At 52.4% G+C, this 15826-nt stretch overlaps 1 protein-coding gene across 1 annotated transcript in view; it reads left to right on the forward strand.

Annotated features, from left to right (window-relative positions):
• The window catches only part of LOC118396067 (E3 ubiquitin-protein ligase HERC2-like), a 270532-nt gene that overhangs the window by 162622 nt on the left and 92084 nt on the right, over window positions 1-15826 (forward strand). Inside the window, 4 exon segments of the mRNA XM_052525726.1 lie at window positions 243-324; window positions 417-588; window positions 5365-5509; window positions 14877-15102. Coding sequence (XP_052381686.1) covers window positions 243-324; window positions 417-588; window positions 5365-5509; window positions 14877-15102 — 625 coding nt within the window.

Here is a 15826-nt window from a genome sequence, read left to right on the forward strand (position 1 = left end):
AGCAGGTCTGGGACAGGTAGCAGGTTAGCAGGTCTGGGACAGGTAGCAGGTCTGGGACAGGTAGCAGGTCTGGGACAGGTAGCACGTCCGGTGAACAGGTCAGAGTTCCATAGCCGCAGGCAGAACAGTATAATAAAGGTGGTTTTCTGAGACTCTCCTGATACCGTAATGTGGTTTTAGATTGGCTATAGAACTGTTAAACTGTTAAAGTTGTGTATCTGATTTGTCTGTGTTTGATACAGGTGAAGGTGCTTCTGGGTCATCGTGTGGTCCAGGTGGCTTGTGGGAGTAGAGATGCTCAAACTCTAGCCCTGACAGATGAAGGTATTTGCATGTGTGTATTTGTGCTGTGTTGGAATAGATAGCCATGTGTCGTTTACACTGCAGTGCTCTGAGCTCTCTTCTTCTCTCCTCAGGTCTGGTGTTCTCCTGGGGCGATGGGGACTTTGGGAAGCTGGGTCGTGGGGGCAGCGAGGGCTGTAATATCCCTCAGAACATTGAGAGGCTGAATGGGCAGGGAGTCTGTCAGATAGAGTGTGGGGCTCAGTTCTCCCTGGCTCTCACCAAGTCTGGAGTGGTCTGGACATGGTAAGATCCAATTGTATTAGTCACAGACACATATTTTGCAGACCTTATTGCTGGTGTAGCGAAATGGGCGTGGACAGCTGAGTAGGATTACGAAACATCCTGAAAACGTTTTAAAAAATCCCTGGTTTTTCGTACATCCCAGTTGGAGAATTTCTGGAATCAGAAGTGAATCAGCTGGGAATCCTTTAACCTTTAAAGTTTCAGGACTTTTAGTATACTGTAAACGAAAGGTATCCTTTCAGCAGAGTGTACTAGCACTTCGCCTGTCTACTGGAAGTTGATACTTTTGCTATGCAACGTATTGCTAGCTTGTAATACTACAAATTGCTCCCGAGTGGCGCAGCGGTCTAAGACACTGCATCTCAGTGCCAGAGTGCATCACTACAGTCCCTGGTTCGTATCCAGGCTGTATCACATCCAGCCGTGATTGGGAGTCCCATAGGGTGGCGCACAATTGGCCCAGCGTTGTCCGGGTTTGGCCAGGGTAGGCCGTCATTGTAAATAAGAATTTGTTCTTAACCGACTTGCCTAGTTAAATGTAAAAAATGTAATTTTAAAAATGACTATGTCCATAGCCCCGCCCCTTGATCCTGGTTAACATGTCAACAACTATTTGCAAATGATGAGCAGTCAGCAGGTCACACACCAACTAGGCTACAGTGAAGACAGTCAGTAGTTCACACACCAACTAGGCTACAGTGAAGACAGTCAGTAGTTCACACACCAACTAGGCTACAGGGAAGACAGTCAGTAGTTCACACACCAACTAGGCTACAGGGAAGACAGTCAGCAGTTCACACACCAACTAGGCTACAGGGAAGACAGTCAGTAGTTCACACACCAACTAGGCTACAGGGAAGACAGTCAGTAAGTTCACACACCAACTAGGCTACAGGGAAGACAGTCAGTAGTTCACACACCAACTAGGCTACAGGAAGACTGTCAGCAGTTCACACACCAACTAGGCTACAGGGAAGACAGTCAGTAGTTCACACACCAACTAGGCTACAGGGAAGACTGTCAGCAGTTCACACACCAACTAGGCTACAGGGAAGACTGTCAGTAGTTCACACACCAACTAGGCTACAGGGAAGACTGTCAGCAGTTCACACACCAACTAGGCTACAGGGAAGACAGTCAGTAGTTCACACACCAACTAGGCTACAGGGAAGACTGTCAGCAGTTCACACACCAACTAGGCTACAGGGAAGACAGTCAGTAGTTCACATACCAACTAGGCTACAGGAAGACAGTCAGTAGTTCACACACCAACTAGGCTACAGGGAAGACAGTCAGTAGTTCACACACCAACTAGGCTACAGGAAGACTGTCAGCAGTTCACACACCAACTAGGCTACAGGGAAGACAGTCAGTAGTTCACATACCAACTAGGCTACAGGGAAGACAGTCAGTAGTTCACACACCAACTGGGCTACAGGGAAGACAGTCAGTAGTTCACACACCAACTAGGCTACAGGGAAGACAGTCAGTAGTTCACACACCAACTAGGCTACAGGGAAGACAGTCAGTAGTTCACATACCAACTAGGCTATAGGGAAGACAGTCAGTAGTTCACATACCAACTAGGCTACAGGGAAGACAGTCAGTAGTTCACACACCAACTAGGCTACAGGGAAGACAGTCAGTAGTTCACATACCAACTAGGCTACAGGGAAGACAGTCAGTAGTTCACACACCAACTAGGCTACAGGAAGACTGTCAGCAGTTCACACACCAACTAGGCTACAGGGAAGACAGTCAGTAGTTCACATACCAACTAGGCTACAGGGAAGACAGTCAGTAGTTCACACACCAACTGGGCTACAGGGAAGACAGTCAGTAGTTCACACACCAACTAGGCTACAGGAAGACAGTCAGTAGTTCACACACCAACTAGGCTACAGGGAAGACAGTCAGTAGTTCACACACCAACTAGGCTACAGGGAAGACAGTCAGTAGTTCACACACCAACTAGGCTACAGGAAGACAGTCAGTAGTTCACACACCAACTAGGCTACAGGGAAGACAGTCAGCAAGTTCACACACCAACTAGGCTACAGGGAAGACTGTCAGTAGTTCACACACCAACTAGGCTACAGGGAAGACAGTCAGCAGTTCACACACCAACTAGGCTACAGGGAAGACAGTCAGCAGTTCACACACCAACTAGGCTACAGGGAAGACAGTCAGTAGTTCACACACCAACTAGGCTACAGGGAAGACAGTCAGTAGTTCACATACCAACTAGGCTACAGGGAAGACAGTCAGCAAGTTCACACACCAACTAGGCTACAGGGAAGACAGTCAGTAGTTCACACACCAACTAGGCTACAGGAAGACAGTCAGTAGTTCACACACCAACTAGGCTACAGGGAAGACAGTCAGTAGTTCACACACCAACTAGGCTACAGGGAAGACAGTCAGCAAGTTCACACACCAACTGGGCTACAGGGAAGACAGTCAGCAAGTTCACACACCAACTAGGCTACAGGGAAGACAGTCAGCAAGTTCACACACCAACTGGGCTACAGGGAAGACAGTCAGCAGTTCACATACCAACTAGGCTACAGGGAAGACAGTCAGCAGTTCACACACCAACTGGGCTACAGGGAAGACAGTCAGTAGTTCACACACCAACTAGGCTACAGGGAAGACAGTCAGCAAGTTCACACACCAACTGGGCTACAGGGAAGACAGTCAGCAAGTTCACACACCAACTAGGCTACAGGGAAGACAGTCAGCAAGTTCACACACCAACTGGGCTACAGGGAAGACAGTCAGCAGTTCACATACCAACTAGGCTACAGGGAAGACAGTCAGTAGTTCACACACCAACTAGGCTACAGGGAAGACAGTCAGCAAGTTCACACACCAACTAGGCTACAGGAAGACAGTCAGTAGTTCACACACCAACTAGGCTACAGGGAAGACAGTCAGTAGTTCACACACCAACTAGGCTACAGGAAGACTGTCAGCAGTTCACACACCAACTAGGCTACAGGGAAGACAGTCAGTAGTTCACACACCAACTAGGCTACAGGGAAGACTGTCAGTAGTTCACACACCAACTAGGCTACAGGGAAGACAGTCAGTAGTTCACACACCAACTAGGCTACAGGAAGACAGTCAGTAGTTCACATACCAACTAGGCTACAGGGAAGACAGTCAGTAGTTCACACACCAACTAGGCTACATATTACAGTATACTGAACAAGAATATAAACGACAATTTCAAAGATTCTATTGAGTTACTGGGTTGAAATAAATTAATTAGACCCTAATCTATGGATTTCACATGACTAGGAATACAGATATGCATCTGTTGCCTTTGTGCATTCAAATCACCATCAATAGAATGCAATTGTATTCAGGTCTGTAGTTCCTGCCCATGAATCCCTAAAGTGGATGGAGGACAAAAGTAGAAAATTATCCATAACCCCACTGGCACCATGGGGCACTCTGTTCACAACGTTGACATCAGCAAACCGCTCAGCCCATTCACGCCATACACGTGTTCTGAAGCTGTCAGGCCGGTTGGATGTACTGCACATCCTCTGAAACAAGGCTAGAGAAAGAACATGGATTTTCTCTGGCAGCAGCTCTGGTGGACTTACTGCAGTCAGCATGCCAATTGCACGTTCCCTCAAAACTTGAGACATCTGTGGCATGGTGTTGTGTGACAAAACTAGGCAGATTTAGAGTGGCCTTTTTTACATGTCCCCAGCACAAGGTGCACCTGTGTAATGATCATGCTGTTTAATCAGCTTCTTGATGTGCCACACCTGTCAGGTGGATGGATTATCTTGGCAAAGGAGAAATGCTCACTAACAGGGATGTAAACTAATGTGTACGCAACATTTTAGAGAAATGTATTTTTTGTGCGTTTGTAACATTTCTGCTCATAAAACTTGGGACCAACACTTTACATGTTGTGTTTATATTTTTTGTTCAGTGTAAAATAACGTATAATAATCGGCACCAGATAATTCTGTTCTGATTACAGATTTGAATAGCAGAGAAGGACAGGAAGATGTCCTAACCTCTATGGATTTCCTCTTAGTTGTTGGGAAAGTGGTCAAAGTCAGCTGATTTGTTTTAAAAATGACTTTGTTTACAGTGAATAGAATGTTGGGAGAGATGATGTCACTCTGGAACCTTTTCCTGCCCAGAGGAAATCTCATAAAAGTGGATGGAGGACAAAAAGTAGAAAATATATCCAAAAGTTGTAATTGACACACTTTCAAAGTTCGAAGGGTATTTTTATCTTAAATGGTGTAAGAGGAGTAACGTTGTAAAGAACAATAATAACAACTATAAATCCAAATGTATTCATACATTATCTCCAGTGTGGCTGCTGTCGCAAGCCCCACTACTAAGTGCTGTAGCTTTCGCACATTAACAGCCCAGTCCCCTGAACAAAGGGTAGGTGGTTACATTTCAAATCAAATCTTAATTTTTGCGAACTGTTTGTCCCTCAAACTCAAATCTGGACCTCAAAGCCAGTGGAAACAATGAATTATCAGGTAGAAGAGAGAAGTAGCAGGGTCTGGCCCTGGTAGGATAAAGTAATCCTTCTCACCCCCCTTAAAAGATTTAGATGCACTATTGTAAAGTGGCTGTTCCACTGGATGTCATAAGGTGAATGCACCAATTTGTAAGTCGCTCTGGAGAAGAGCGTCTGCTAAATGACTTAAATGTAAATGTAAATGTAGGGCCCTGGTTTATGTGATGTTCTACCCAGCGATGAAGGTGAATAACTGTCTGTTCCTCAACCAGGGGTAAAGGGGACTACTTCCGTCTGGGCCACGGGACTGACGTCCATGTGCGTAAGCCTCAGATGGTGGAGGGGCTGAGGGGGAAGAAGATCATCCACGTGGCCGTGGGGGCGCTGCACTGCCTGGCTGTCACCGAGACTGGGCAGGTGGGTACTGGCCTCCACGCCTCCAAGCTGTTCACAGACTAGTTGCCAAGACACCAGGCCTCCTCCACATCAGACACCAGGCTAGGGCTCCTCCACATCAGACACCAGGCTAGGGCTCCTCCACATCAGACACCAGGCTAGGGCTCCTCCACATCAGACACCAGGCTAGGGCTCCTCCACATCAGACACCAGGCCTCCTCCACATCAGACACCAGGCTCTCCTCCACATCAGACACCAGGCTAGGCCTCTCCACATCAGACACCAGGCTAGGCTCCTCCACATCAGACACCAGGCTAGGCCTCTTCCACATCAGACACCAGGCTAGGCTCCTCCACATCAGACACCAGGCTAGGCCTCTTCCACATCAGACACCAGGCTAGGCCTCTTCCACATCAGACACCAGGCTAGGGCTCCTCCACATCAGACACCAGGCCTCCTCCACATCAGACACCAGGCTAGGGCCCTCCACATCAGACACCAGGCTAGGGCTCTTCCACATCAGACACCAGGCTAGGCTCTCTTCCTCCACATCAGACACCAGGCTAGGGCTCCTCCACATCAGACACCAGGCCTCCTCCACATCAGACACCAGGCTAGGGCTCCTCCACATCAGACACCAGGCTAGGGCTCCTCCACATCAGACACCAGGCTAGGGCTCCTCCACATCAGACACCAGGCTAGGGCTCCTCCACATCAGACACCAGGCTAGGCCTCTTCCACATCAGACACCAGGCTAGGGCTCCTCCACATCAGACACCAGGCTAGGGCTCCTCCACATCAGACACCAGGCTAGGGCTCCTCCACATCAGACACCAGGCTAGGGCTCTTCCACATCAGACACCAGGCTAGGGCTCCTCCACATCAGACACCAGGCTAGGGCTCCTCCACATCAGACACCAGGCTAGGCCTCTTCCACATCAGACACCAGGCTAGGGCTCCTCCACATCAGACACCAGGCTAGGGCTCCTCCACATCAGACACCAGGCTAGGGCTCCTCCACATCAGACACCAGGCTAGGCCTCTTCCACATCAGACACCAGGCTAGGCCTCCTCCACATCAGACACCAGGCTAGGCCTCCTCCACATCAGACACCAGGCTAGGCCTCCTCCACATCAGACACCAGGCTAGGGCTCCTCCACATCAGACACCAGGCTAGGGCTCTTCCACATCAGACACCAGGCTAGGGCTCTTCCACATCAGACACCAGGCTAGGGCTCCTCCACATCAGACACCAGGCTAGGCCTCTTCCACATCAGACACCAGGCTAGGGCTCCTCCACATCAGACACCAGGCTAGGGCTCCTCCACATCAGACACCAGGCTAGGCCTCTTCCACATCAGACACCAGGCTAGGCCTCCTCCACATCAGACACCAGGCTAGGCCTCCTCCACATCAGACACCAGGCTAGGCCTCCTCCACATCAGACACCAGGCTAGGCCTCCTCCACATCAGACACCAGGCTAGGGCTCCTCCACATCAGACACCAGGCTAGGGCTCCTCCACATCAGACACCAGGCTAGGCCTCTTCCACATCAGACACCAGGCTAGGCCTCTTCCACATCAGACACCAGGCTAGGCCTCTTCCACATCAGACACCAGGCTAGGGCTCCTCCACATCAGACACCAGGCTAGGGCTCCTCCACATCAGACACCAGGCTAGGCCTCTTCCACATCAGACACCAGGCTAGGCCTCCTCCACATCAGACACCAGGCTAGGCCTCCTCCACATCAGACACCAGGCTAGGCCTCCTCCACATCAGACACCAGGCTAGGGCTCCTCCACATCAGACACCAGGCTAGGGCTCCTCCACATCAGACACCAGGCTAGGCCTCCTCCACATCAGACACCAGGCTAGGCCTCTTCCACATCAGACACCAGGCTAGGGCTCTTCCACATCAGACACCAGGCTAGGCCTCTTCCACATCAGACACCAGGCTAGGCCTCTTCCACATCAGACACCAGGCTAGGCCTCCTCCACATCAGACACCAGGCTAGGGCTCCTCCACATCAGACACCAGGCTAGGCCTCTTCCACATCAGACACCAGGCTAGGGCTCCTCCACATCAGACACCAGGCTAGGCCTCTTCCACATCAGACACCAGGCTAGGGCTCCTCCACATCAGACACCAGGCTAGGGCTCTTCCACATCAGACACCAGGCTAGGGCTCCTCCACATCAGACACCAGGCTAGGCCTCCTCCACATCAGACACCAGGCTAGGCCTCTTCCACATCAGACACCAGGCTAGGGCTCCTCCACATCAGACACCAGGCTAGGGCTCCTCCACATCAGACACCAGGCTAGGGCTCCTCCACATCAGACACCAGGCTAGGGCTCCTCCACATCAGACACCAGGCTAGGGCTCCTCCACATCAGACACCAGGCTAGGGCTCCTCCACATCAGACACCAGGCTAGGCTCCTCCACATCAGACACCAGGCTAGGGCTCTTCCACATCAGACACCAGGCTAGGGCTCCTCCACATCAGACACCAGGCTAGGGCTCCTCCACATCAGACACCAGGCTAGGCCTCCTCCACATCAGACACCAGGCTAGGCCTCCTCCACATCAGACACCAGGCTAGGGCTCTTCCACATCAGACACCAGGCTAGGGCTCCTCCACATCAGACACCAGGCTAGGGCTCCTCCACATCAGACACCAGGCTAGGGCTCCTCCACATCAGACACCAGGCTAGGCCTCTTCCACATCAGACACCAGGCTAGGCCTCCTCCACATCAGACACCAGGCTAGGGCTCCTCCACATCAGACACCAGGCTAGGCCTCTTCCACATCAGACACCAGGCTAGGGCTCCTCCACATCAGACACCAGGCTAGGCCTCTTCCACATCAGACACCAGGCTAGGCCTCTTCCACATCAGACACCAGGCTAGGCCTCCTCCACATCAGACACCAGGCTAGGGCTCCTCCACATCAGACACCAGGCTAGGCCTCTTCCACATCAGACACCAGGCTAGGCTCCTCCACATCCACCATCAGACACCAGGCTAGGCCTCTTCCACATCAGACACCAGGCTAGGGCTCCTCCACATCAGACACCAGGCTAGGCCTCTCCACATCAGACACCAGGCTAGGCCTCTTCCACATCAGGCTAGGCCTCTTCCACATCAGACACCAGGCTAGGCCTCCTCCACATCAGACACCAGGCTAGGGCTCCTCCACATCAGACACCAGGCTAGGGCTCCTCCACATCAGACACCAGGCTAGGGCTCCTCCACATCAGACACCAGGCTAGGGCTCCTCCACATCAGACACCAGGCTAGGGCTCCTCCACATCAGACACCAGGCTAGGGCTCCTCCACATCAGACACCAGGCTAGGGCTCCTCCACATCAGACACCAGGCTAGGCCTCCTCCACATCAGACACCAGGCTAGGGCTCCTCCACATCAGACACCAGGCTAGGCCTCCTCCACATCAGACACCAGGCTAGGGCTCCTCCACATCAGACACCAGGCTAGGCCTCCTCCACATCAGACACCAGGCTAGGCCTCCTCCACATCAGACACCAGGCTAGGCCTCTTCCACATCAGACACCAGGCTAGGGCTCCTCCACATCAGACACCAGGCTAGGCCTCTTCCACATCAGACACCAGGCTAGGTCTCCTCCACATCAGACACCAGGCTAGGCCTCTTCCACATCAGACACCAGGCTAGGGCTCCTCCACATCAGACACCAGGCTAGGCCTCTTCCACATCAGACACCAGGCTAGGCCTCTTCCACATCAGACACCAGGCTGACATCAGACCCAGGCTAGGCCTTTCCACATCAGACACCAGGCTAGGCCTCTTCCACATCAGACACCAGGCTAGGCCTCTTCCACATCAGACACCAGGCTAGGCCTCTTCCACATCAGACACCAGGCTAGGGCTCTTCAGACATCCTCCACATCAGACACCAGGCTAGGCTCTTCCACATCAGACACCAGGCTAGACACCAGCTCTTCCACATCAGACACCAGGCTAGGCCTTTTCCACATCAGACAAGGCTAGGCTCTTCCACATCAGACACCAGGCTAGGGCTCTTCCACATCAGACACCAGGCTTTCCACATCCACATCAGAACCAGGCTAGGCCTCTTCCACATCAGACACCAGGCTAGGAACTGAATTGACATCAGACACCAGGCCTCTTCCACATCAGGGCTAGGCCTTTCCACATCAGACACCAGGCTAGGCCTCTTCCACATCAGACACCAGGCTAGGCCTCTTCCACATCAGACACCAGGCTAGGCCTCTTCCACATCAGACACCAGGCTAGGGCTCTTCCACATCAGACACCAGGCTAGGCCTCTTCCACATCAGACACCAGGCTAGGCTCTTCCACATCAGACACCAGGCTAGGCCTCTTCCACATCAGACACCAGGCTAGGCCTCTCCACATCAGACACCAGGCTAGGGCTCCTCCACATCAGACACCAGGCTAGGGCTCTTCCACATCAGACACCAGGCTAGGGGCTCCACATCAGACACCAGGCTAGGGCTCCTCCACATCAGACACCAGGCTAGGCCTCTTCCACATCAGACACCAGGCTAGGCCTCCACATCAGACACCAGGCTAGGCCTCCTCCACATCAGACACCAGGCTAGGGCCTCTCCACATCAGACACCAGGCTAGGCCACCAGGCTAGTCCCACATCAGACACCAGGCTAGGGCCTCTTCCACATCAGACACCAGGCTAGGCTCCTCCACATCAGACACCAGGCTAGGGCTCCTCCACATCAGACACCAGGCTAGGCTCCTCCACATCAGACACCAGGCTAGGCCTCCTCCACATCAGACACCAGGCTAGGGCTAGGGCTCCTCCACATCAGACACCAGGCTAGGCTCCTCCACATCAGACACCAGGCTAGGGCTCCTCCACATCAGACACCAGGCTAGGGCCTCCTCCACATCAGACACCAGGCTTCCTCCACATCAGACACCAGGCTAGGCCTCCTCCAAGATCAGACACCAGGCTCTCCACATCAGACACCAGGCTAGGCCTCCTCCACATCAGACACCAGGCTAGGGCTCTTCCACATCAGACACCAGGCTAGGCCTCTTCCACATCAGACACCAGGCTAGGCCTCTTCCACATCAGACACCAGGCTAGGCCTCTTCCACATCAGACACCAGGCTAGGCCTCCTCCACATCAGACACCAGGCTAGGCCTCCTCCACATCAGACACCAGGCTAGGCTAGGCTCCTCCTCCACATCAGGACACCAGGCTAGGCCTCCTCCACATCAGACACCAGACTGGGCTAGGCCTCCTCCACATCAGACACCAGACTAGGCTAGGCCTCCTCCACATCAGACACCAGGCTAGGCCTCTTCCACATCAGACACCAGGCTAGGCCTCTTCCACATCAGACACCAGGCTAGGCCTCTTCCACATCAGACACCAGGCTAGCCCTCCTCCACATCAGACACCAGGCTAGGCTAGGCCTCCTCCACATCAGACACCAGGCTAGGCTAGGCTAGGCCTCCTCCACATTGGACACCAGGCTAGGGCTCCTCCACATCAGACACCAGGCTAGGCCTCTTCCACATCAGACACCAGGCTAGGCCTCTTCCACATCAGACACCAGGCTAGGGCTCCTCCACATCAGACACCAGGCTAGGCCTGTTCCACATCAGACACCAGACTAGGCCTCTTCCACATCAGACACCAGGCTAGGCCTCTTCCACATCAGACACCAGGCTAGGCCTCTTCCACATCAGACACCAGGCTAGGGCTCCTCCACATCAGACACCAGGCTAGGGCTCCTCCACATCAGACACCAGGCTAGGGCTCCTCCACATCAGACACCAGGCTAGGGCTCCTCCACATCAGACACCAGGCTAGGCCTTTTCCACATCAGACACCAGGCTAGGGCTCCTCCACATCAGACACCAGGCTAGGCCTCTTCCACATCAGACACCAGGCTAGGCCTCTTCCACATCAGACACCAGGCTAGGCCTCTTCCACATCAGACACCAGGCTAGGCCTCTTCCACATCAGACACCAGGCTAGGCCTCCTCCACATCAGACACCAGGCTAGGCCTCTTCCACATCAGACACCAGGCTAGGCCTCTTCCACATCAGACACCAGGCTAGGCCTCTTCCACATCAGACACCAGGCTAGGCCTCTTCCACATCAGACACCAGGCTAGGGCTCTTCCACATCAGACACCAGGCTAGGCCTCTTCCACATCAGACACCAGGCTAGGCCTCTTCCACATCAGACACCAGGCTAGGGCTCTTCCACATCAGACACCAGGCTAGGCCTCTTCCACATCAGACACCAGGCTAGGGCTCTTCCACATCAGACACCAGGCTAGGGCTCTTCCACATCAGACACCAGGCTAGGGCTCCTCCACATCAGACACCAGGCTAGGGCTCCTCCACATCAGACACCAGGCTAGGGCTCTTCCACATCAGACACCAGGCTAGGCCTCTTCCACATCAGACACCAGGCTAGGCCTCCTCCACATCAGACACCAGGCTAGGCCTCCTCCACATCAGACACCAGGCTAGGCCTCTTCCACATCAGACACCAGGCTAGGCCTCCTCCACATCAGACACCAGGCTAGGGCTCCTCCACATCAGACACCAGGCTAGGGCCCTCCTCAGACACCAGGCTAGGGCTCCTCCACATCAGACACCAGGCTAGGGCCTCCTCCACATCAGACACCAGGCTAGGGCTCCTCCACATCAGACACCAGGCTAGGCCTCCTCCACATCAGACACCAGGCTAGGGCTCCTTCAGACACCAGGCTAGGCCTCTTCCACATCAGACACCAGGCTAGGGCTCCTCCACATCAGACACCAGGCTAGGCCTGTTCCACATCAGACACCAGGCTAGGCCTCCTCCACATCAGACACCAGGCTAGGCCTCCTCCACATCAGACACCAGGCTAGGGCTCCTCCACATCAGACACCAGGCTAGGCCTCTTCCACATCAGACACCAGGCTAGGCCTCTTCCACATCAGACACCAGGCTAGGCCTCTTCCACATCAGACACCAGGCTAGGCCTCTTCCACATCAGACACCAGGCTAGGCCTCTTCCACATCAGACACCAGGCTAGCCCTCCTCCACATCAGACACCAGGCTAGGCTAGGCCTCCTCCACATCAGACACCAGGCTAGGCTAGGCTAGGCCTCCTCCACATTGGACACCAGGCTAGGCCTCCTCCACATCAGACACCAGACTGGGCTAGGCCTCCTCCACATCAGACACCAGACTAGGCTAGGCCTCCTCCACATCAGACACCAGGCTAGGGCTCCTCCACATCAGACACCAGGCTAGGCCTCTTCCACATCAGACACCAGGCTAGGCCTCTTCCACATCAGACACCAGGCTAGGCCTCTTCCACATCAGACACCAGGCTAGCCCTCCTCCACATCAGACACCAGGCTAGGCTAGGCCTCCTCCACATCAGACACCAGGCTAGGCTAGGCTAGGCCTCCTCCACATTGGACACCAGGCTAGGCCTCCTCCACATCAGACACCAGACTAGGCTAGGCCTCCTCCACATCAGACACCAGGCTAGGCCTCTTCCACATCAGACACCAGGCTAGGCCTCTTCCACATCAGACACCAGGCTAGGCCTCTTCCACATCAGACACCAGGCTAGGCCTCTTCCACATCAGACACCAGGCTAGGCCTCTTCCACATCAGACACCAGGCTAGGCCTCTTCCACATCAGACACCAGGCTAGGCCTCTTCCACATCAGACACCAGGCTAGGCCTCTTCCACATCAGACACCAGGCTAGGCTAGGCCTCCTCCACATCAGACACCAGGCTAGGCCTTCTCCACATCAGACACCAGACTAGGCCTCCTCCACATCAGACACCAGGCTAGGCCTCCTCCACATCAGATACCAGGCAAACATTTCTGAAAAACAGTGTTTGCTTTGTCGTTATGGGGTATTGGGTGTAGATTGAGGGGGGAAAAACGAATTTTAAACAATTTTAACATAAGGCTGTAACGTAACAAACTGTGGAGAAAGTGAAGGGGTCTGAATACTTTCCGAATGCACTGTACCACCCATATTTATGTTCATTTATTTTCCCTTTTGTACTTTAATTATTTGCACGTTGTTACAACACTGTATATAGACATTAGGAATAATATTTTGGAACTTTTGTGAGTAATGTTTACTGTTCAATTTGTATTGTTTATTTTACTTTAGTTTATTATACATTATACTTGCTTTGGTAATGTAAACAGATGTTTCATTAAAGCCCTTTGAATTGAATTGAGAGAGAAATGTTTTAAGGAGAGAGAGAGCTGGCCTTAATGTCTGTGAGTTAGGGTTCTCAGAAGGAGAGGCTGAATTTCAAACAGAACACTTGGAGCACTCGATATGCACATTCCTGGGGCAATTGAGTCTGTCCTGAGCTCACTGGCATGGGAAACTCTGATGGGCCAGAATAGTTGATACAATGTTTCAAGTTTACTACCGCAAGCTTCGGGCCGGACCCGGTTGATAGTTGATACAATGTTTCAAGTTTACTACCGCAAGCTTCGGGCCGGACCCGGTTGATAGTTGATACAATGTTTCAAGTTTACCACCGCAAGCTTCGGGCCGGACCCGGTTGATAGTTGATACAATGTTTCAAGTTTGTTGTAGAGCGATGAATGCGATTAGAATTATTATAATTTAAATTAAGCTGTTCCACGAAAATGTGCATATGTAAATCATATCATCGGTAGAAATGGTCAATACATTTTCATTCCACGTGAAACCGGTTGCCGACTCCTGGTGGAGATTATTACCGGCAACTTCAGGAGCGTAACGTCTGAATCTGCGGGAGGAGGATTCATCCACAAGTTTCTTCTGGTTATCTCGATCTCTGGCTCCCTCTTGAGTCATTAGTTGTCTTAAATATTTCCACTTAAAGCATCAGACAAGCTCAGTGCCAATAGTTTTATTAAATACATAATGTGTGTCTATATATGGAGAAATACCTGTTTAGAAATTGAGGAGGAACAGACAACTCTCAGTCGGGGACAGCCCTAATATACTTGTAAATATCTGGTGCAGTAGAGTAGGCATGTTGGCTCGTTCCTCTATCACAGTACGCGGCGGTATCTGCCTACATGCGACAAGACACGTCGCGGGAGACGATGCTCGGAAATGGATTTATAATGTTTGAATATTGATAAGTGGCAGGCAGTTAGGACGTCTTATTGTCTCGATGTTAATTTTGACCGAAACACTTGCAGACTCGAGTGATCACTTCTGAACATGTCGGCAAGCGGCCACTCGATAAAAGGCTAAGTGTTCGGTTTCACATTCAGCTATAGAGATGTGAGAGAGAGAGAGAGAGACAGAGGTGTGTTAGTATCTGTAAGTGTATCTGTACTGTTCCACCAGGTGTTTGCGTGGGGGGACAACGACCATGGCCAGCAGGGTAACGGGACCACCACGGTGAACAGGAAGCCCACCCTGGTTCAGGGTCTAGAGGGACAGAAGATCACCCGTGTTGCCTGTGGCTCCTCCCACAGCGTTGCCTGGACCACCGTAGATGTCACCACCCCCTCTGTCCACGAGCCTGTCCTCTTCCAGACAGCCAGGGACTCTCTAGGGGCATCATACTTAGGTAACCTAACCTCCTGTACAGCTAGTAACCCTAACCCTCCTCATACCTAGGTTACCTGACCTCTCTACAGCTAGTAACCCTAACCCTCCTCATACCTAGGTTACCTAACCCTCCTCATACCTAGGTTACCTAACCTCTCTACAGCTAGTAACCCTAACCCTCCTCATACCTAGGTTACCTGACCTCTCTACAGCTAGTAACCCTAACCCTCCTCATACCTAGGTTACCTAACCCTCCTCATACCTAGGTTACCTAACCCTCCTCATACCTAGGTTACCTAACCCTCCTCATACCTAGGTTACCTAACCCTCCTCATACCTAGGTTACCTAACCCTCCTCATACCTAGGTTACCTAACCCTCCTCATACCTAGGTTACCTAACCTCTCTACAGCTAGTAACCCTAACCCTCCTCATACCTAGGTTACCTAACCCTCCTCATACCTAGGTTACCTAACCCTCCTCATACCTAGGTTACCTAACCCTCCTCATACCTAGGTTACCTAACCTCTCTACAGCTAGTAACCCTAACCCTCCTCATACCTAGGTGACCTAATCTCTCTACAGCTAGTAACCCTAACCCTCCTCATACCTAGGTTACCTAACCCCCCTCATACCTAGGTTACCTAACCCTCCTCATACCTAGGTTACCTAACCTCTCTACAGCTAGTAACCCTAACCCTCCTCATACCTAGGTTACCTAACCTCTCTACAGCTAGTAACCCT

This window comes from Oncorhynchus keta, chromosome 1, assembly GCF_023373465.1.
Source record: "Oncorhynchus keta strain PuntledgeMale-10-30-2019 chromosome 1, Oket_V2, whole genome shotgun sequence".
NCBI lineage: Eukaryota > Metazoa > Chordata > Actinopteri > Salmoniformes > Salmonidae > Oncorhynchus > Oncorhynchus keta.